General features: G+C 40.6%; 1 protein-coding gene across 5 annotated transcripts in view; it reads right to left on the bottom strand.

The window, feature by feature from the left end:
* The window catches only part of LOC148019801 (uncharacterized), a 113,437-nt gene that overhangs the window by 45,537 nt on the left and 43,750 nt on the right, over window positions 1-24,150 (bottom strand). For all 5 annotated transcript variants that reach the window (XM_087699974.1, XM_087699978.1, XM_087699975.1 and 2 more), the window contains 2 exons: window positions 2,648-2,765; window positions 2,484-2,567 (listed from right to left, as the gene is read on the bottom strand). In XM_087699974.1, coding sequence (XP_087556100.1) covers window positions 2,484-2,567; window positions 2,648-2,765 — 202 coding nt within the window. The remainder of the gene's footprint in view (window positions 1-2,483; window positions 2,568-2,647; window positions 2,766-24,150) is intronic.

Raw genomic sequence — 24,150 nt, 5'->3', positions numbered from 1 at the left:
CAAGGTATCTCCACCAACACACAAGGTCTCATGCTGCTAGGAGTACCAAAACACAAGTTGTCTAATGGGGATGGAGAGCAAGTTAAGCAAAATATCCTCCATAGAAGAATAGAGAAGAGAAAATGCGAAAAAACACATCATTGCATGCCACTTGGGCTCGTCAAGATCACTCCCCATTCCCATAAAAACATAAAAGCACAAAACACCCAAGCACGAAATATCTAGAGACCTAGACATTTGATACCATGTGAGAATGCACACAAAGTAGAAGTAAAATAGATGTGAGCATATATCATAAGCATAGAGACATGATAGTCCCCAAAAGACATTAAGGTTGGCCCATAAAAGTAAAGTAGGCTTCCCATAATGACTAAGGGAGTCCACCATGAAGAACATGCAAGCCACTAGCATTGCAAGTACAAGCCAGTAGTGCCACAAGTCACCATGTAGGTACAATACAAATGAGATTAGGGTGGTCAAAGAGCCCTATAAAAACGCTCATTTGTGCAGGATTTGAGACACCCCCTAGGAGGCTAGGATCCAACTTGCAAACAAGACATGACAAAAGCTATATCCACTAACATAAAGGGACTGGACATCAAACTCACCTTCTAGCCATAGAGCCAAACATGCTCACCCTCGAGCCTAGGAGCTAGCAGCACACCGGGTCATGACCATGTCCCAAGAATTGGCATCCCATAACCAGTCCATACCGTCTTGTTGTATGGATGCATCAACTTACAGGCCAAGAGTCCAAGAGTGGTGATTACACAATAATGTGCACAATAGGGCCTTAAGTCCTATACAGGAGATTAGCACACTTGTATATACCTATGGGCAGGAGGAGATAGAAAGTGGATTCTTATGCATACCTGGAACTCCTATTCACAAATCCCACTCTCTCTATGAGAGAGGCATAGTACCTTGAAACCGAATTTCCAACCCCCTACTGCTGAGTCCTATTTGCTGGCAAGAGTTGAGAGTCAGTGGTACCTTCTTACTTGTGCAAATCTTTGTATCGCTTCCACCCTCTTACTATAAATAGTTCTAACGAAGAGAAATAGGTGTGCAAACACATGTAATTAAGTGTTTTTGGAAGGCTAGAATTGAAAGTTGAGAACTAGAACACTTTGCATGTCGGCCAAAAAATGAAAACATAGGTGATAAAGTTCAAGGCCTCTCCCTCCTAAACAAAAACGTTTTTTCACCCAAAAAAGAAAAATGATTGATCCCAAAATACATTTTTGCAGATTCGGAATTATGGAAACTTATTGATAATAGCTGCCCTAACCCTGAAGTGCCCTTAGTACATTTGCACGAAGTCACTTCATGACCACTGTGACCAATGCTATTAGCACCCATCCGGATGTCAAGGATGTAACAAGATCTCTCTCACATAATCCACGCTTAAACTCTAGACTCTAGGCAGCTCTATCCACACATCTAGATGGTGTCAACTGATATAGGACATCCACCCTCTTGATAAAGCTTGGCCCAACATGCTGCTGGTTCTAGGCTTGCAGGAGAGTCCGTTTATGTTTTAGGGCTTGGAGGCAAGCTTGATGTCCATCCTATATGTTTCTTGTTATGCATGTGTGGCTTGTGTCATGTCATGTGTGTAGGTTGGAGATCTATAGGGGTGTCTCACTTTGTATAGCGGTCAAACACATTTTGCAGCCTCACAATTATTACATTCATCATCAGAAGGAAATGCTGATCTGCATGCCTTGCCTGCAAGTACAGACTTGTACCACTCCTAGCCTCCATGCCTTCAGTTTGCAACTACAGCACCCTTGTAAAAGTATAACTTGCCATATTTCATGATTCATTTCACTTCTTGTACCACTGGTTTTAAAAGGTTAGACCTAAGGAGGACCAACATATTGCAAAAGGCTACAACCTGCCTTTAAGGCCTCAACTCTACAGCCTAACTGACAATTGACATGCCCAGATCATGCTTACTGTCATAGACATACTACGCAAGCTCAGCATATGGCATCTTACAATCTTTCCTGACTAATTTTCCTCATCCTCCATTAGTTGCAGATGTGCAATTGTAAACATGATCTAATCTAGCAAACAAATGTGTCTGAGAGGAAAAAGCATCTTACGCAATTGTAAACATGATCCAATCTAGCAAACAAATGTGTCTGAGAGGAAAAAGCATCTTTATGATGTTCTTATAGCTGCACATCAGGCATTTACAACAGTTCTAAAATCTGTAATCCTACATACCTCACATGTTGAACATCAAACCTGTCTTGCAAAACATTTAACATAGCTGGTTAATGCACACTACACCATAACACTTCGCTACTTTATGAAGTCCAAAATGTGAAAGTGAGCTTATCAGCCATAGGCATAGGCATGAATTGATGAAAACATGAATGTATCACATTGACCGAGTTTGGAGATTCAAGAAAGGCTTGTTAAAGGAGTTTCCAGTTTGAAAAAGTCAAATCAACAAGATACAAGAGTGTGACCTGTTCAATCCTATAAAAAGGAGCCATATGACTGTCAAAAAATTCCTTTTCTGCTGCAGCCTTGCTACCAGGACCAACCCACAACTGTAACCAAGAAGGCCACCAATTAGCAACTTAAGATTCAGACTTAGGTTCGCATTTGAGTGTTTTGCAGGTTGAAGTACCTTTTCAGGATCAGTTTCAACTTTCAGAAAGATCAAGCCAAAACACATAACCATTACAGCAATTCCTGCTACAGACAACACGAGACCAGGATTCTTTGCAACTCTGATGCCTAGCCACCTAAGCAAGAGAGCAAAAACAATACATGGTTATAAAATAAACTAAATATTGACTTTGTATTTATTGCATTAAGCCTTGCAATGCTAACTCATCTTCTAAAAGTATTTACACTGACGGCATGCCTTGCATTGCTGCCAGCAATCCTCTTTGAACATACCAGATGATGGTGCAAAAAAGTAGAGAAATGGTTTTAAATACAGTGCATAAAAGGAACGAGGCAATACCCAACATTGAAGATACAGTTCATCAACTACACTACTCTCGAGTTTTTTCACTGTTTTCACACTGACACATGTTGAACAGGACGTGTTCATGCCTCAAAAAATTGTGGCTACAAGTATTTCATGGACGCATGACACTAAGGTTGCCCAGGGGACTGCCCTGAATGGACAGCAAGCACTTATTGAGGATTCATGCATGGCAGTGCAGAAGCAACACTTGCTGTTTTGTGGAACAGGGACACGCCATTGTGCAGCCATCTTTCCCTTGTAACAATGTTACTGCTGAAATATATAGGAAGATCACTACTGCATTTGTATTTTGGAATTCTCTTGAAGTTGTGCCTGCTTAGAAAACTAGTGCCTTACAGTTATCAGAGGCAACTCTTGAATACCTGAAAAAGGCAAAGAGGTGTTGGACTCCAAAAAACTCTCTTCTTCCCGTACAGCAATACAGAGGGAGTTTTCTTGGTCATGGTAGACTCATACAAAGAGCGTTGAAAGTGGAGGCAAGAAACATGGAGGTAGGTTTTCTCCACAAAGAGCTCACCATTTTGCAAAGACATAGGACTTCTTCTCAATTGACTGCCTCAAAGCAATGGTTCAAATACCTGGTGATTCCAAACTGAAAAGAAGGCATCCTTTCTACTAGTCACTTCCACTCCTAGCCTTTCAAGTGGCTGCATTTCAGCTGCCAGCTGCTTCACACTCCATCGGAGATTGTTGCCAGGTTTTCAACTGCTGCATTTAGTTGTAACAGCCCTAGAGATTGCTATGTTTTGACCTTCGGCCTACTGCCCTACTGCCCTCAGCTCTCAATATCAAATTTTCACTCTGTCATTGGTGGTTTGCTGCACTGAAGGTCCATTCTCAAAGGACAAATCTCCTCTCTCCAACACTCCCCCTCAATTTGCATCCATGAGAGAGAATGACTATGGACAGTCTCCAATCCTTGAGCATCCTTCATTTGTGCATCATTTCATTCATTCACTCATTATGTTCTTCTTCTTTTCCTTTTTTGTTCTTGTCTAAGTTCGCCGTGTTTTAGGCTTATTGCTACACACACTGTTTTGTTTACAAAAACCGCAATGTATTTTCACATACAATAGTATGTTTTCATCCATTTCAAACGCTCAACGTATGCACACAACGTAAATGCAACGGGAAAATGCATGAGTATGTTCGTGTAGCCAGGTGCCATTTGGACAATGCCCTCATGGGGGAATTATTAACTTGCCCAAGTGCCATTTTACAATGGTGAAAATAATGCAATGCAAAGGATTGACTCTCATGAGGAGATGCATTTTTGAAACCTCACTTAACATGTGGATTAATTTTTAATCACATGATTAAGTGAATGTTGCACATGTGAGGTGCAACTCGGATTAAAGTAAATTTACGAGCCCAGGACCCAAAGAAATCACGGGATGTCAAAGGCAAAGGTTGCTATAAGTTATCCCGCGCAGGTACTTGGTAGTATCTGGTGCTAGTTATTGGCCTAGGTCATTCATTTGGCCATAAGTGTCAGTTGGTGACACTAGAGAAGTGGCATTTAATGGTATCCAATGCCAATCTCATGGTTAAAGATGGCGCAGAGACACTCGGGAATGGAAGTTGGCTAGGCCAGACAGTTTATTTTTCAAGGTACCGAAATAATTATTAGATTAATTTTCAGCATTTAAAGGCTAAAAATTAATATTTAATTATGGAAAATACTAGAAACACCGTTTGGGAAAGCTGCCACTTGTCAAAAATGCCCATGCAAGACTGAAAAACGTCTTTAGAAGATGGAGAGAAGCATTTTATCAATTCAGCCTACAAGAGAGAGGGAGAGGAGGCTACTGGTCTGATTTGCAGCCATTGGAGAACCTTCTAAGACAGCCACGGGCAGAAGAAGACCAATCAACAATAGGTGACAGCATCTACAGGCTGTTGAGACGGGGCAACAGCAGTAAATGACTGATTTTCTTCAATTCTTTGCATGTACATGCTGTTGTAGCAGGGCAGCAGCTGCATTTGACTGATTTTCAATCATTCTTGGCGACAAAACTCTGAATTTTCTCTCTCTACAGCTTTCCCTCTCATCTCCCAGTCATTTCACAGTCTTGCTCCAAAGATCTCAGCATTTAGACCCTTGGAGCTGAGAAATTTCAGATTTCTCTGTTGTAAACCCTAATCTGCAGTTCCCCACTCTATTTTCGACGGGAGGACCTGAGCCACTTAACCATGCCCAAGCATGACGCGCAACAACCCCGCGCCGTGTCACCACCTTGGAGAGCCAAGCCTCGAGTAGGGTACCTCCTATATACCCTCCCCCCTACAAAAAACTCGAAGCCCACTTCGAGTTGGGTGCCTAAAGATGATGATATTTACACTCTTAATCCCAATACTCATAGGAAGTTTGAAAAAGTTGAATATACATATAAAGATGCCCCTACTTAGTTATGCTCTCAAAAGGTATGTACACTTTGTACAAATGGGCTGAGGAGCATGTCTTCAATCCTTGTAGAAGAATTCGAGCAGCAAATCACGCGCCTTCTCCAACACATCCGGTTTCTTGCTCCATGTCGCCTCTTTCAAGGGCCTTCCTTTCCACTTAGCTAGAAATTTAGGCCACCTAGATACAAACCTTGATTGAAAGATTGCCTCATCTTCAAAGGGCAAGTTGGCATGTGAAGCAGGAAGGGGAAGTTACCGCCCAAACTTTGTATCACCGCGAAAGCGCCTCAATAGGGAGACATGGAATGCATCATGAATGCGTACTCCTCGAGGTAGCTAGAGCTTGTAAGTGACATCATTGAGTTGCTCCATTACCTTGTATGGCCCGTAGTATCTGTGATTGAACTTCGGTGTGAGGTTTTTGGGTAGAGCCATATTTTGTGAGCTCACTAGCACGAAGTCGCCTGGAAAGAATTCAAGTTGACGTCGCTTCGTGTTGAAGCGTTTTGCCATGATGATCTTGCTTCCCTTAAGGCTCTCCTAGGCCGCTATCAACCTATCCCTCCACCTGTTACGGAACTCTTCTGCGTCAAGGTCTTCCACGCGTGGAACTTGGTCCGTTGCCAATGCCAAGGGCGTGATTATCTCCTTCCCTATCGCGAGCTCAAAGGGCATGAAACCAGTTGTACTATGAAGTGAGGAGTTGTAATGGTACTCCAACATATCTAAGAACAAGGCCCAATCCTTTTGATCTGCGCGGACATAGGCGCGAATGTAATCCTCAAGGCCCTGATTCACCCATTCAATCTGCCCATCTATTTGCGGGTGATATGCAGAGGAGAACCGAAGTTAAGTGTCTAGCAATTTGAACAACTCCTTCCACATATTGCTCATGAACCAAACATCTCAGTCAGAGACTATGGAGAGAGGCAACCCATGATATTTGAAGACCCAACTAAAAAAGTGTTGTGCCACTGTAGCTGCTATGAGTGGAATGGATGTGGGCACAAAGTGAGCTTGCTTCGAGCAGTAATCTACTACAACGAAGATTGCGTTGTACCCATAGGACTTTGGCAACTCCAAGATAAAGTCCATGTTGATCACGTCCCTTGGGCGTGATGGTACTAGCATGGGTTGTAGTAGACCGGCTGGTTTCAGTCGTTGCGCCTTCACTAGCTGGCAGGTCATATTCTATCACTTCTTCACGTATCCCTGGCCTCCTATCTGGCCTGTATGACCTGCTAGCTTGCAATCATGAGCTTCTTTAAGTAAAGTCTTTTTGAGCTCAATGTCATCTGGAATGTAGAGCCTTTCATGTGTATACAACAATCCATCCTTGATCTCATACATTCCCCACGGTGTTCTGTCCTCTAGTACATCCTCCATGATTTTTTACATTTCATTGTCAGCTTGAGTGGACTGCTTTACCGCAGTCAAGAATTCACTCCGTGTTGAGAAGGTCATAGCTTGCAGCTCGGCCCTGCGGCTCAATGCATCCGTCATCTTATTGGCCGAGCTTGGTTTGTGTAGGATCACCACATCAAAGTCAACCAAAAAATCTTGCCACCTAGCTTGCTTGGGTGACAACTTTGGCTGAGTCTGAAAATATTTCAAAGAGATATTATCAGATGAACCTTGGTGTGCTTATCTTGAACATAGTGTCTCCACTTGCGCAAGCAATCTACCACTGCCAACATCTCTTTTTCATGAGTAGACCATCTTCGTTCAATAGGAGTAAACTTTTTGGATTCGTAGCATACAGGGTGTCCACCTTGGCAAAAATTAGGGTTTAGCAGCAACCTCAGAAATCGTGCCAGAAATTGGAAGCTCTAGGACTTGAATTGAATAGGGTTGAAGTTGTTTTTAGCCTATTTAAGTGGAGAGACCAGCAAATAATTGAATTTGGGGCATTTTCCATCCCCATCAAAGCGGGTGAAGGTCAATTGATTGCCCAAATCAAGGGGCAAATCAAATTAAAGACTTGCTGGTGCTTTTGAACAGTAAGGGGAGTTGAAATACCGAAAGGGATTGGGAGAATCCCATTGTAAATCAACTTCTTCTCAATAAAGCTGAAGAAATACCGAAAGGGGCGCCAATTTTGGGACCAATCGAGTGTACATTGTCCAAGATCAGTAGGTAAATTTGTATTTTTAGATTTGCACTAATTGTTTGCTGCTGTAATTAAGTTGTAATAAGGGATTTACCACCCATCCATAGAATGAAGGCCGGTTGCATGGTTCCATTGCCAGGACCACCACTCAATCCCTTGATTTGGTGGGCCCTAAGCACCTGATTGCAAGCCAAAGCTTTGTGCTAGTGCTGATTTTTACTTTGAGCTAAGAAATTACAGCAATATGTCTTCATACAGTGAGATGGATTCAAGCAATGATGATGCCTCTCAGTATGAACGGTCACATGGGAATGAAGGAAATGCGATGCTTGACCTTGGACAAGGCTCAGACCATAGACAGCAAGCTGAAAATGTTGTTGTTGGGTAAGATCCACGGCCTTCAGGGCATAAGGAGTTTGATGACAAGCAAAGTGAAGAAGAATTTGATGACCAGTTCAAGAATCGGATGAGGACAGCAACAAATCTCTTTGTTGAATTGGCAAAGGATCCTCAATTTACCCGATTTTTGAATGCTCCAAAGAAGGACAGCAAAGGCAAAAAGAAGAAGGCATCTTCTATACCTTCGGGACAGTAAGATGCACCAAAGATAATGCCAAACCCTTCATTTGAAGCTCCCAAAGATGCTAATGAAATAAAACAATTGGTACCTCCAGGGCAAGGAATACAAATGCAAGGCCATCACAAAAGTGCCAATCCAATGACCTCTTGGCTTGAAGACTCCTCTTCTGAAGATGACACATCCAAGAACGTCACATAACAGGGACCCTCTGATGCCTGTTGGTTTTGTGGGACTGGGTGGGGCAGTCAAGATATTTTGGTGGAAGCACGATTTTTCATGCTATGGTTGGACAAGGACCGCATACAGGAATGTATGGCACAAATCCCTATGGTATGCAGCAACCAATGCATGGTGTGCAAGGCCCAATGTATTCGCGTATGGCTGGAAATATGCAAAACCCTATGTATGGCAGCATTGACTTGATGCGTGGGGCACAAAGTAACATGTTTGGTACTATATATGCACCTCCGAATGCTTATGGGGCTCGAGGAATGAATGTTGGTCATGCAAATGCTCCATTTGGCATTGGTTTTGATGTAAATTCAGCAAATGCACCCTTTTTGCAACAGCCAGTGTATGACAACTTGACACCCAAAGGGACAGCAAAAGACTATGATGAGGGTGGAAAAGGAGTAAAGTTTGAGTCCTTCAACGGTATACAAGATAGGCTGAAACCTTTGACTTTCATTCAACAATTTGATGCGGACTATTCAGGGGGGAACTTCACAGAGTCCTCAAAGATTTGAAAGGCATGCACTTTCTTGAAAGAAAATGCATTACAGTGGTGGTCCACTCTTTTGATGCAAGATAGAGCACCATCAATGTGGGTACAATTCAAGCAAATGTTTGCATCAAATTGGTTGACAAGTACCCTTGAGGTGGACATCATGACAGCTTGGAATAAGCTAGATGCTAAGGAATGTAAGAATTTGGAGCAATATAATTAGAATTTTTGGAATGCATTGCTGCCTATTACTTCTTATCGCCCGTACCCCTTCATGAGCAAGTGGAAAATATATATTTGTGGGCTGCCCAGAGGAATCAAGGATTTTTGCATTAAATCCACCGTGTCTAGCATGTCTCAGGTTATAGAGATTGCTGCTACAACCGATGCTTTACTGTGTGGGAAGGATTCGGGCTTCCTAGAGAGTGGGGAAAAGCCGAATAAAAAGTTGCCTGAAAAGAGGCCAAAACAACAAAGAAAGGGCTCGAAAACATTGGCACAACATAGGGAATTGATAGCTGCAAATAAATGTTTTATTTGTGAACAGGAGGGTCACATTGCAAGGGACTGTCCCAATAGGCAATAAGCTAGAAAATCAAAAAATCACCGAGATTCTAAAGGAAAGAAGCCTAAAACATCAATGGGATTGGTGCCTGATGTTGTTAGTGATCAGTCCAATGATGATGCTATTGAGTTGTGAAGAGCATGGGACAAAATTAGGGATCAACATACATTGATTTTCTTTGATAATGGTACATGAGCCAACTTCATCTCTGTTGACATGGCCGCCCGTCTAGGTATCAGGGAAGATGAGATGGGACCCATGGGGAAAGTTGGAATGGCATGTAAAGGCCATGCAAAGCCCGTCACACCACTCATTGGAAAGCTTCCATTGCATATACAAGGATATGTGGACAGCAAAGAGTTCTTCATTACTCCACTTGAGGGTTATGATGTATTGCTTGGTATGCCATGGTGTCACCGTATGCATGCAATGATTAATTCTCGTGTAAAAATATCACTATTCGGCATAAGGAAAAGGTACTCGCACTTGATGTAAAGTTGAAAGGTGAATCTATCCCTGTTGTATCTGCAACTGCCATTTCTAAAGTAATGAAAAATCATCTTTCAGCGTACTTAGTTTTTACTAAGGATAAAGATGATATTGAGAATGTTGGGAACATGTCTAAGTTGAAGAAGGATCGCATGTCATTTCTGAAAATGTATGTTGATTGCTTCTCTCAGTCACTTCCAGGGCAGCTACTGCGCCTGAAAGGCCAAAAGATCGTTGCATAGATCTTATCCTTGAAAGTAGCCCACCTAATAAGCCACCCTACAGAGTCAGTGCAGCCCAACAAGAGGAGATTATGACTCAAGTAAATGAGCTATTAGAAAAAGGGTCAATTCAGCCAGCTCATCTCCTTTTTGTTCTCCAGTGCTTTTGGTGCAGAAAAAGGATGGTTCATGGCGTATGTGTATTGATTATCGTGCTCTAAACAAGATCACAATAAAGAATCGCTTTCCGATTCCTCGGATCGATGATGTTATGGATAGATTGCAAGGGACAGCCATATTTAGCCATATAGATTTGAAAAGTGGATATCATCAGATACGCATTAGACCAGAAGATGTGGCTAAGACAGCTTTTAGAACATCTTTTGGATTGTATGAGTTTCTTGTTATGTTATGCCTTCCTGCCACTTTTAATCAGATGATGGATCGTATCTTCAAGCCACATAGAGGATTTGTGAACACTTTCTTTGATGACATAATTGTCTATTCAAAGAATAAGGCGGAGCATAGAAAACACTTGGATATTGTGTTCAATGAACTGGTGACCATAGGCTAGTCATCAATGACAAGAAAAGTAAATTCTTCTTGTATGAAATCCACTTTTTGGGGCATATTGTATTGGCTGATGGTATTCACATGGAACCAGCAAAGGTTGAAGCAATACAATCATAGCCACCTTTGAGGAATGTGCATGAGATCCGCAACTTTTTGGGTTTATGTCCTTACTATAGAAAGTATGTACGCAGGTTTGCTGAAATTGCATCTCCATTGCATACCTTGCAAAAGAAGGATATGCCATTTAGATGGACAGCAATGGAAATTTCAACATTTGAAAAGTTGAAGGAAAGAGCAATATGTTGCTGATTCAAACTTTGCTAATGTTTATGATCAGCTTTGCAATGGCCAAAGGCATGAACACTTAGTGATAAGAGATGGATTTCTGATGATGCATGGACAACTATGTGTCAAAAAGCAGTTAAGGCCTAGAGTTATCATTGAAAGTCATGCTCCTCCGTATGCAGGACATAGAGGTATTGATGCCACGGTCAAGGCAATGGAGCATTTCTTTTATTGGCCAGCTTTGAGGTATGATATAGAATAGTTTGTTAAGACATGCATTGTATGCCAGAAGGTAAAGCATGATAGGCAAAAGATGTCGGGTTTGTTGCAGCCCTTGCTTATTCTAGATAGGCCTTGGCAAAGCATTGCAATGGACTTTATTTCTGAGCTTCCTAAGACATCTATATGGAATGATGGGATATGATATGGACTATCATTTGCAAGTTTAGCGAACAAGTCCATCTCATTCCAATGAGAAAGAAAATAAAGATTGATCATATGGCACGATTGTTTTTGCAGCACATCTTTAAGTATCATGGTATGCCAAAGTCGAGTGATCAAGAACCCCGGATGACCAGTTTATTTTGGAAGGGCTTGTTTGAGAATATGGGTACCATGCTGAAATTCTCATCATCCTTCAATCCACAAACAAATGGTCAGTTTGAGGAAGCAAATTCCACAATGTTAGATATTTTGAGGTGCTATGTTTCAGACCACAAGACATGGTGGGAGCAGTATTAGCCCTTGGTTGAGTTTGCTTACAACAACACAGTGCATAGTTCTACGCGCAAAGCTCCATTTGAGGTGGTTGAGGGTGGCAAGAAGGTAACACCTATTCTGCAAACTAAGGATAAGATCTTTGAGGCGGATCGTTATGTGAAAAACTTGGATGTAGCCTATGCAAAGATAAAACATGCACTTCAGAGATCGCAAGAAAAGCAAAAGAGAGCAGCTGATCGCCACAGACGTGCTTTGCAGTTTGCAAAGGGTGATTATGTATTGTTGTGTTTTGAAAAGGCAAGGTTGAAAAAGATGAAAAGAAGATAAAGATTGTATCCGAAGTTGAGTATGAGATACTATGGGTCCTTCCAGGTGTTGGAGAATATCAATGATGTGGCATATCGGCTGAAATTACCTCCACATTGGCGGATACACAATGCCTTTCATGCCAATTTGTTGAGGCCTTTTCATGATGATGTGCCGGAGGACTTGTCTGCTGAAATTCAGTGTGAGGTTGAGGAGCTAGATGAGATTTTGGTACCTAAGCAGATTTTGGCACATAAGGAAAGAAAGGTCAAAGGTAAAGTTTCTAGGAGATGGTGAAATTTCAGAATTATTCACCCATAGATGCCAAATGTATGGAAGAGGATGACTTGGCACACCATCCTCAGTTGTTGCAGCTTTACCTGGATGCCTTTCAGTTAGAGCCGACTTTCGGGCTCCGTCAAGTTCAGCAAAGCAAGGGTCTGGAGTATTGCTTGATGCTCAAGGGGGAGGTAGCAATTCCCCTTCTCCAGTTATGGACAGCTCTCATATATAGTAGATCTCGGATGTATTTAGCATGCATCCAAGGTACTACGCTGACAGTATGTTTGCCATGAGATCACTACTTAGTGTACTAGCCACTGTGAGATGTATGCAGATGAGCATGAGTTTCACCCGGGCACTGGTACTATACATTTGCATCAGCTTATGATCAATTTAGCAAGAATTTTGCCTCAATTTTGAGATAAAAATTCTGATCCATTTCAGCTTCGTTTTTTATCAACTTGAGAACCGTTTATAGTGACTTTTTGGATCAGTTGTGCATTAGTTTTTGCATTGATTGTCGGTCAGTTTTTGCAATGAGTTTGTGATCAGTTTGGGGTCTCATTTGCAACAGTTTGTGATCAGTTCTCAGATCAGCAAGTGATCAGTGTATGATCAAATTATGCTCAATTTCAATGGTTTACATCTAGTTCCATGGACAACAACATACGTTATGATACCATTAATGTTTTAGGCATGGTTTATGCTTGGTTTTTGTTGTACTATGGTTGGTTTTGCCAGATGAGTTGAGCTCATGAGAAATGGATATGTCGCATGATAATCTGGCAATGTTTTTGAGATTCTTTGTGAGTCTTATGCTATGTTATGTTGGCTGGTAATTTTCAGCATATATTGGGCATCGGAATGATTGAACAGCAGTACGCAATGTTGTGTTGACTATGCCCTATGGAAATTCCAATGTAGTACTTTGCTTTTGATGCATTTGGCAGTGCAATCGAGGACGATTGCAAGGATTTCAAGGGGGAGGGCTGTCATGAGGACATGTATTTTTGAAACCTCCCTTAACATGTGGATTAATTTTAATCACATGATTAAGTAAATGTCGCACATGTGAGGAGCAACTGGGTTTAAAGTAAATTTACGAGCCTGGAACTCAAAGAAATCATGGGATGTTAAAGGCAAAGGTTGCTATAAGTTATGCCGCACAAGTACTTGGTAGTATCTGGTGCCAGTTATTAGCCTAGGTCATTCATTTGGCCATAAGTGTCAGTTGATGACACTAGAGAAGTGGTGTTTAATGGTTCCTAACACCAATCTGATGGTCAAAGATGACGCAGAGACACTTGGAAATGGAAGTTACCGAACCAATTTAATTATTAGCCAAACAGATTTTTATCAGGGCACCGAAATAATTGTTAGATTAATTTTCAGTATTTAAAGGTTAAAAATTAATATTTAATTATAAAAAATGCTGGAAAAACCATTTGTGAAGGCTGTCACTTGTCAAAAATGCCCATGCAAGACTGAAAAACGTCTTTAGAGGATAGAGAGAAGCATTTTTATAATAAATTCAGCCTGCAAGAGAGAGGAAGAGGAGGCTTCTGGTCTGATTTGCAGTCATTGGAGGACCTTCTGAGGCAGCCAAGGGCAGAAGAAGACCAATCAACAATAGGTAACAACATCTACAAGCTGTTGAGACAGGGCAACAGCAATAAATGACTGATTTTCTTCAATTCTTTGTATCTACATGTTGTTGTGGCAAGGCAACAGCTGCATTTGACTGTTTTTCAATCATTCTTCGCGACAAAACTCTAAGTTTTCTGTCTCTACAGCTTTCCCGCTCATCTCACAACCATTTCACAGCGTTGCTCCGAAGATCTCAGCATTTGGACCCTTAGAGTTGAGAAATTTCAGATTTCTCTGCTGTAAACTCTGATCTACAGCAGAAATTAGGGTTTAACAACAGCCTCAAAAATCATGCTAGAAATTGGAAGCTCCAGGACTTGGATTGAACACAGGGCTGAAGCTGTTTTTAGCCTATTCAAGTGGAGGGACCAGCAAATAATTGAATTTGGGGCATTTTTCATCCCCATCAAAGCAGGTGAAGGCCAATTGATTGCCCAAATCAAGGGGCAAATCAGATTAAAGACTTGCTGGTGCTTTTGAACAGCAAGGGGAGTTGAAATATCGAAAGGGATTGGAAGAATCCCATTGTAAATCAACTTCTTCTCAATAAAGCTGAAGAAATACCGAAAGGGACGCCAATTTTGCACTAGGGGTATCATGACACTCAAAGAGTATCTGGCGCCTTATTTCTGTATCTTTCGGGACACATACCCTACCCTTGTAGAGTAAATAACCATTATCAATGGTAAAATTCTTCCACTTGAATCCAGTTTGAGCAACCCCTGATGCTCCATTTCCTTGTTGAACATCCTCAGATATTCCTTCCTCAGTAGAAGCACTTTCATTTGGATCCCCATTTTTTATTGCTTCCCATATGTTGGAATATGCCGGATCAACCTGGCATTTCCCTTTTAAAGATTCGAGCAAGTTGGAAGTGAACTGAGTAAAACTCAATTCATTAATGATGGGCATTCTGCTAAGTGCATCAGCTACTATATTATACTTTCCTTTTCTATATCTTATCTCATAGTCGAACTCTTGGAGGAGTTCGGCCCATCTGGCTTTACGCCCGTGTAAATCCGGTTGATCATTAAGCCACTTAATGCTTTCATGATCCGATAAAATCAAAAGTTTGGCACCATACAAATAGTGCCTCCATTTCTTCATTGCATGTACTATTGCATACAGCTCCCTCTCATAAACAGAATAATTCTGTTTTGCACGATCTAATTTCTTGCTTTCAAAAGCAACTGGTCGACCTTCTTGCAATAAGACCGCGCCTATTGCCTTATCACTGGCATCAGCTTCAACCACAAATGGTTTATTGGGATCCACTATTAATAATACTGGAGCTGTAGCAATAGCTACCTTAAGTTTTTGAAAACTTTCATTTTGGTCTGTTCCCCAATTAAAACTTTTTCCTTTCCCTTTAAGTTGGTCTATCATTGGAACAGCTATTTTGACATAATCTCAAATGAATCTACGATAAAATCCAGATAAACCTAGGAAGATCTGCAGCTCTTCCAGGTTCCTTGGAGGTGGCCATTCAATAATTGCCCTTACTTTTTCTGGATCCATGTTGATTCCCTCTTTCGAGATAATATGCCCCAAATATTTGACCTCTTGTGCAAAGAATTCACATTTTGTTTTCTTCGCATAAAGGGAATGCGTGCTTAACAGTTGGAATACTAATTGTAAGTGTTCCAAATGTTCTTCTCTTGATTTACTAAAGATCAAGATATCATCCAAGAAGACTACTACAAAATGTCCTAGATAGGGCCGTAAAACACTATTCATCAGCTTCATAAAGGTAGCTGGTGCATTAGTGAGGCCAAAAGGCATCACCAAAAAATCATAATGCCCGTATCTAGTACGAAATGCTGTCTTGGAAACATCTTGTGCTTTAATTCTTACTTGGTGATAACCTGATCTTAAATCTATCTTTGTGAAGAATTTTACCCCTTGTAATTGATCAAAAAGATCTTCCATTTTGGGCATAGGAAATTTATTCTTCACCGTTATTTTATTAAGTGCTTTATAGTCAACACAAAGTCGCATAGAACCGTCTTTTTTCTTTACCAATAAAATTGGTGAAGCCCAAGGTGAATTACTGGGTTGAATAAACCCTTTATTCAGGTAATCCTTAATTTGTCTTTCAACTTCTTGATGCTATGTTTCGCTTAACCTATACGGTGGTTTAGAAATAGGATGTATATCCTTATTTATATCAATTGGGTGATTTATATCACCCCTATCTAGTGGAAGGCCACTTGGTAAATTAGAAGGAAACACATCTTTAAAATCATATAACAAATTACTTAATTTATTATTAACATTCAACTCACAAACATAAGAAAATTGTTGCTTTATATTACAGAAAGTAAAAGTGTTCTGTACAGGAAGAGACCATAACATATATACCTCACAAACTTCCTTTTTTATCAACTTCTGAACTTCAGTAGAACACAGCAAACGATTATCAGATACTTCATGTTCACCTTGAATGACAAAAGTCTTACCATCCCTTTCAAATTCCAGTGTATTATGGTGATAACTACGTTTTAAGGATGGTTCCAATCCCCATAGCCACTCCCTCCCTAGAGCAATATCAGCTCTTTCCATGTTCATTATTTGGAAATCAAGTTTATCTTTATATCCTTGAATCTCAATTTCCAAATTGGATACCATTGTATCCCATATTTTATTGTCTTGGCCTTGCATCATACGAACAACATATTGATGCCCACTCTTTTGTTGGGGAAGTTTCAATTTTTTAACAAGTGCATAATTTATAAAATTATGTGTGGCAGAGTCATCAATCATGACTCTAACCCTTTTTCCAGCTATCAATCCATGTACTCTAAGTAAATCATGTGGCCCAAAAGTAGGCTGCCACATAGAAGTTGACATACAACTTATGTTGTACATCCATGTGCAAGACCTCTAAAGATTTGTGCTTTTCATGGCCCTTTAATTCTAAGGTCTGCACTAAATGGATTTGTTTTTCTTTTCCCTTGCCCTTGTCCTTATCCTTTCCTTTGTCTTCCCCCTTTTTCTTTTGAGGGCAATTCCAAGCAGCATGGTTAGGGGATAGGCAATTGAAACACAACTTTTCTTTTTTGGCCTTATCAAAGTCATCAGGACTTAACTTTGGCCTCATATATGGTTTCTTTTCAAAAGGTTATTTTTTACCTTTAAAGAATGGCATTTTCCTTTTAAATTTGCCCACAAATTTTGAGGTTTCCAATTCCTTAGACTTGGGCTCCGTATCAGTGAGACTAGTGAGTGTACCTGGACGCATACTATCTTCATGAATTAATGCAAATTTAATTGCCTCTTCCAGCGTCTTAGGTAAACTCCGTTTTACTTCCTTTTTACAGGCTTTATCTAGTCCCCTAATGAATTTTCTTGTTTTTTGGAATTCATCTATTCCTTCCAATTTGAGGATTATCTCACGATATTCCTCCAGATATGTCAGCAGAGGTCGTCCCTTTTGTCTGACATAATCCCAATCTTCCCAATTTCTTTCCATTTCATTTTCAGGAAGGAATTCTTTCAAAAAGACGGATTCAAATTGAGCCCAGGTTTCAAGTATTTTATTCGCCTCCTTTAAAGTTCGCCACCACTTATATGCTTTGGGCCCCAAAGTTAAACTAGCCTCCAGTGCTTGGAGATGTGGTGGGGTATTTTTTAATTTATGTAAATCTTCCCATTTTTGGAGGAAATTAAAGATTGTGTCTTTATTCCTATCTTTTTCCTCCCCGTAAAATTGAGGTGGTTTCATATCCTTTAGAACTGGATTATCCCTCAATTTATGGTAAGGTTGGGGTTCCTTAGGATCTCGCATAGTCACATCTAAATCTTTCGATGAAGATGGGACATCCGAGGTTTCTATCTTATTTTTATCTCTTTCCAACAATAAAGTTAATTGAGATTTTATTTCAGTGAGTGTTTGAGTTAAAAATTCCATTTGAACCCCCTAAGCTTGCACACAAGCAGTAAGATCATCGAATTGCTCTCGTGTAGCAAAAAATTCTTCCCATTGTTCTTCTTGTATTTCTGGTTCATGGGGATCTACCATAGGTTGGTCCCCAGAACTAGAGCTTTCCATTACCCTTTCTTTCCCTTTTTATCCCATTAATACACTGGAATTGGAAAGCAAAGATAAGAAATTTGCATACAAAGTAAAGTACTTCCCTGATTTTAATGGCAGGCAGTGGTTGCTGGTTTGGAAAGAAACCCGAAGAGTAAGGAACAAATTTTATCTTCCCGGACTAGAGCAGTGAAGCAGTCATGCTGGAAATTCAATTTCCTGACTTCAGTCGTGTATGACATTTTTCCGTCCGTTCCATGACATTTTCTGTCCCTCTCACAGCAGTCGTAACAACAGTCGTGTCATGTCCGTCTCACAACAGTCGTGGTTTCACGTTTTGCCTCCGTCTCACAACAGTCGTGACAACAGTCGTGACACGTTTCACCTCACGACCACACGCCTGGTCGTTTCGCCTGAACCTTTCTTCTGCCCGTAACGTGTCACATTTACGTGACGTGGCACGTCTCACCTTTTCTTTCCTTCACGGCCTGTCACGCTTTCACGGCGTCTCTTTTCGGCCAGTACTCATCTATGACGGGTGACGCGCGACCTTGCAAATAACTGACGACTTGACAGATGACTGACGACCTGGCGGATGACGGATCTGGCCGTTGAACCATAGGCTCTGATACCAATGAAAGATGGCTCAGGCCAAGACAGAAAACGATGAAGCCAGAAGAGAAAAAAAAATTTTTAGTCCCAATCGGTAAGCACGAGTGAGTATTCTCCTCCCAACCACGCCTAGATAAGTGCTGGCACCTCTCTCCCCGTTTCCTCTGCCAGCCGTCCACTTTTGGTGAGTCCTACTATTCTTGGACTCTCTTACTCTCTAGGCTCCCCTTAACCCCGTTCGGGCGCCCAAGAGCCCGGACGGTCATTCTCATGCATGTTCCCCTAGATTTACCTTAACGTTACATTAAATGTCACTTTTAATGTCACATTAATATCACATCAAGCTTATATGACAATGCATTAGCCACCACATTCTTTTTTCCATCTATGACACAAACTAAAAGTGAACCATAGATAGGAAGTTGACCCATCTCATGTGCTTCTCAAACAACTTAGTCTGAGTCAAAAAGTAGTGCATTAATTGATGATATGTTTGCACTATAAAATCCACCCCTAAGAGAGTGTTTCCATGTTGAAAGTGCATGAATTACAGGAAGCAACTCTTTTTTATAAGCCTGCAAATTCATTTGTGCACCATGGAGAACAAGACTCTCATATGCCACAACTCAACTATTCTACATTAAAACAGCCCCTATATTATTTCCACATGCATCGCACTGAACGACAAACAACTTTCTTAGATCAGGCAACACAAGCATAAGATCTGAAGTCTTCTTTTCTTTTAACTTCAAATATGCTTAAATTTTCACTGTTCCACTTAAAAGGCACACCCTTTTTCTGTAAAGTAAGCAGTCAAAAAAGACAAGGACGCTTGCTTGCTTAAGAGCGATCGTGTCAACAAGTCATTGCCGAAAATCGGCGCTCTTTCATTTATCTCCATATTCTATCCCTGGTAAAGATCATGTTCCATCTTTAGCTAGCTATTTGACAAGTTAATTGGGTTAGATGCTCATGCAAGCAGGGTTATTGTTTAGAAGTTAGGAAATTTCCACCATGCATTTCTAATTTGGCACTTAAGGAATGTTAAAGATGGAAAATGGCAGCTATAAGCTCAACACACAGTGTAGACAGTAGAGAGAGTGAGAGTGTAGACACAGCTCAACACACAATTCATTCACTAGTGTGTAAGACAAGTACAAAGTACAACCCTTAGACCTAAAGGTTGTGTAAGTGTCTTAAGGTGCGTTCACACCCGAAAGTGTAGTAAGTGACCAAATTGTATAACATAAACACATAAAATAGCAAATAATATAACTGGGGAAAAAACCTCCCATAAGGAGAGTAAAAAGTGTCCCAGTGTCCTACTATGGATCACCGACACTCCTCTGTGAGTGTAGGCATGAGTCAAAGCCAACAAACGACCCAGAGTGAAAAGTGATCAACGTACAAGGATCATCTACCAAAGGAGATCAAATTTAAAGCATTGCGAAATGCTTCAAATTTGTCGCAAGGAAGAGCTTTGGTGAAGATGTCTACCACATTGCTAGTGGTAGAATAATAGACAAGGTTGATATCTCCTGCATGTAGCTTCTCTCTGACAAAGTGATAGTGGATCTCTATGTGTTTCGTGCATGCATGAAACATTGGGTTCCGTGCCACTACAATGGAGCTTTGAATATTAGTAAACAAAGGAGTAGGCTCCGTGGTAGATATATCAAGATCAGCCAACAAACATCTCAACCATACACATTCAACTATGGTAGTGAAAGCTGCCTTGTATTCACCTTCACAAGATGATGTGGCAACAATGGATTGTTTCTTGTTAAGCCAAGAGATGCAAGATGAGCCAATAAAGAAACAGTTTCCACTCACAAAGTGACATGAATCAAAATCACCAGCCCAATCTAAATCAGTGTAAGCATGTAATTGTAGTGATCCCCCCTTGGCATAAAGCAATCCAAGAGTCCTAGTACCCTACAAGTAACGAAAAACACGCTTCATCGCTTGCCAATGTGACATGTGTGAACTGTGCATATATCTACGTAGGGCTGAAACTGCAAATTGAATATTTGGCCGTGTGTTGCATAAATAAATAAGACATCCAACTGCTGGAGCATATGTACGAATGTCAAACAAATCACTGTCATCATGCAAAGACAGCTTGACTCCAATCTCCATTGGTGTCCTAACTGGCTTGCAATCCTGGAAGCCAAACCTCTCAAGGAGTCTACCAATATATCTGGACTGTGACAATCCAATGTCCCTAGCATCATGAATGAACTAAATTCCCAAATAGTAATGCAAAGGCCCCAAATCTGACATTTCAAAAGTTTGCTGTAAATTTTCCTTGAATGCTAAAATCTAATTAGCATGTGTCCCTGTGAGCAAAAGATCACCCACATAAAGACAAATGACCACCAAGGATCCCCTTGCATACATAAAGAGTAGACTCTGATGGGTTGCTAATGAACCCTTGGCTGAGTTAAAAGGCATCACTTTTTGCATACCAAGCTCATGGAGCTTACTTCAAACCATACAAAGTTTTTTTCAGCTTGCATACCAAGTGTTCAGATCCTTCAACTGCAAAACCCATGGGCTGCTCAACATACACTTCTTCTAAAGTTTCCCATGTAAAAATGCACTTTTAATGTCAAGCTGGTGCATAATCCAACCATAATGGGCAACCAAAGCAACCATACACCTAATGGTGGTCATATGGAATAAAGGAGCAAATGTCTACTCATAATCAATGCACTTCTTTTATGCATAGCCTTTTGCCACAAGCCAGGTTTGTACTTATCAATGGATCCATCCACTTTTTTTTTCAGCTTATAGACCCATTTAGTACCAATGGCTTTCTTTCCAACATGTAGTGTAACTAAATCCCATGTTTGATTCTTCATGATAGAATCAAATTCAACTTGCATTGCTACTGTCCAATGCACACTCTATTGTGTATCCTCAAAAGAATCAAGCTCCTCATCATCAAGTGTGTTTGCTACCATAAAAAACTCCATTGTACTAGCATGATCATGCAGACGTGCTCGTCTTCAAATATGACCAGCAAGAGGAGCATCCAAATGACTATCTTGTAAAGTCTGCAAGTACCGCCTAGGCATTTGTCTAGCCTTCTGATTATGTACAAGCTCTTGATGAACCTCAAGTTCAGCATCTTGCTGAATATTAGATCAGCCATAGGCTGAATTTCTCCATTGTTTAATGGAGCAACTGGCTGAACATTTTGTTCATTTAATGAAGTTCCAACTGTATCACCAAAAGAAATAGGCAAGAGCTCTTCAAACACATCATTTCCAGCCTGATATGTGTCAAAGACAGCAAGGGATAATTCTGATTTTTCATAAAAAATCACATCCCTATTGACAAAAAACTTTCTTGGAAACAAGATCTACAATCTGTACCCTTTGCTCTCAATGTTGTACCCCACAAATATGCACTTGACAGCCTTGATAGCCTTATTGTCTAACTTCTTTCTCAATACTTTGGGAATATGAACATATGAAAGACACCCAAAAGTACAAAAGTGACCAATTGAAGGTTTACAGTTGTTCCAAGCCTCAAAAGGCATGACATTTTTCAATGCCTTAATAGGGCACCTATTCAAAACGTGACAAGCACACATGATTGCTTCCATCCAAAAACCGTGTGGCAAGTTTTTAGCTTTTAGCATACATCGGGCTATCTCCATGAGTAACCGATTCTTCCTTTCTACCACCCCATTTTGCTATGGAGTATATACAATAGTATACTAATGTGCAATGCCTTTTTGCTTCAAAATTTTATTCAACAAAGAAGACATGTATTTCCCTCCTCGGTCCGAATAGAGAGTCTTAATCTGACAGCCAAATTGATTTTCCACAAGTGCAATAAAAGTCAAAAATGCATCATAGACTTCTGACTTTTCTACCAATGAATAGACCCAACAAAAGCAAATAAAGTCATCAATGAAGGTGATGAAATAATAGCATCCACTCAATGACTTTGTCTGCATGTGTCAACATATATCTAAATGCACAATCTACAACTTGGCCATTGCCTTAAAACCAACATCATGAGAAAAAGGGAACCGATACATTTTTCCCAAAATGCATCCCTCACAAATATACTTAGGAGGTCTCTCTAAGAGAGGTAGGCCATCTAACATCTGAGTATGTTGCAAAAGCATCAAACTACCATAGTTAACATATCCCATGCGAGCATGCCATAACTCTGCCTGTGACATAGCAAGAGTAATAGTAGATGCCAAATTGACTAATTGATCAATCGAATGAGCATCTAACTCATAGAGTCCATGACACATGTGCCAATAAGTACCAAAGTCAAGAATTCTTTCTCTCTCACCTGCATTTGTCATCATCAAATGTGACTTGCATTCCACGTTTTTCCTAAAGAAGAAATGGACAACAAATTCTTCTTTATTCCTCACACATATAATGCATCCTGCAAACAAAGAGTAGGGCCATCAATGGCTTTTAAGACAATCTCTCCAACACCTCTAATAGAATAAGATGCTATGTTGGCACATTGCACAGATTTACCAACAGGAGCTGCAACAAAAAGGTAAACAAATCCCTACGAGATATAATGTGCTTAGAAGCACCATTGTCAAAGAACCAAGTGTTAGCATCCTCTATAGAGTTGAATGCTCTATTTGCCCAAGAAAAATCATAACTGCAAGTGTAAAAACAGTAGTCACTGTCAAGAACAAATGACACGGACTCTGTAGCAATAGCAGTAGAAGGTGCATCGGAAACAGACATCCCTCACTCCTTTTTCTCCTTGGCAATGCATTTCTTGCATTCTGTGATGTAGTGACCTGGCTTTTTACAATAATGGCATTTGCCCTTATTGGCTGACGTGCCCCTTGCTTCTTGTTGTTCTGTGAAGTGCCTGAACTTCTAGAACTCTCTAGAGCATTCCTAGACTGACTGCCCTTACTCTTCTATCTTGCCATAAAAGCCTGTTCTGCCACAATTCTTCCTTGTTTGCTCTTCTTCCAACAACAAACTAACCAACTGAAGAAAGATAAGTGGCTACAGAGGGATTCTCATTGTGAGATTCAATGCCGTGTGAAAGGCCAAGGCAAGGAATTCAAAGTAGTAGAAATCATCTATGCATTGGAATAATACTCATCCACATTCATCAATTGCTCACACAAGTCCTAAATTTTGTTAAGATAATCCTACATAGCATCACCTTCGTCCATCTTCACATTTTCAAGCTCTTTTTTCAAGAAAGAAATGTGTGCCTCATTTTTTCCAGCAAACATTTGCTCAAGTGTAAGCCATGCTACTCACGAACAAGTAGCAGATTATATATGCGGGATTATAGACCATTGAACTACCTATGCAATAAGTGACAATGCTTCGGTATCGTGAGTGTCCCAAGCCTTCTGTGTAGAGCTAGCCTCTGACCACATCCTCCTTGGGGAGGAGTTGCAAGAGCCACAACTCCACGACGGACTTATTCACCACTAACATACTCCCAAAGATTTTTGGCAACGAGCACATTCTTCATCATGAAGGACCGTAGAGAATAGTTATTGCCATCCAATCTATCCTCTTTAGATACATAAGTGAATACATCACTTTATCCTCAATTG

The sequence above is a fragment of the Lygodium microphyllum genome, chromosome 19 (genome assembly GCF_053477565.2).
Source record: "Lygodium microphyllum isolate KBCC chromosome 19, Lygodium_microphyllum_v1.1.10, whole genome shotgun sequence".
Taxonomy (NCBI): domain Eukaryota; kingdom Viridiplantae; phylum Streptophyta; class Polypodiopsida; order Schizaeales; family Lygodiaceae; genus Lygodium; species Lygodium microphyllum.
Note: the sequence above shows the minus strand (reverse complement) of the source record. Positions and strands in the feature narration are given on the sequence as shown.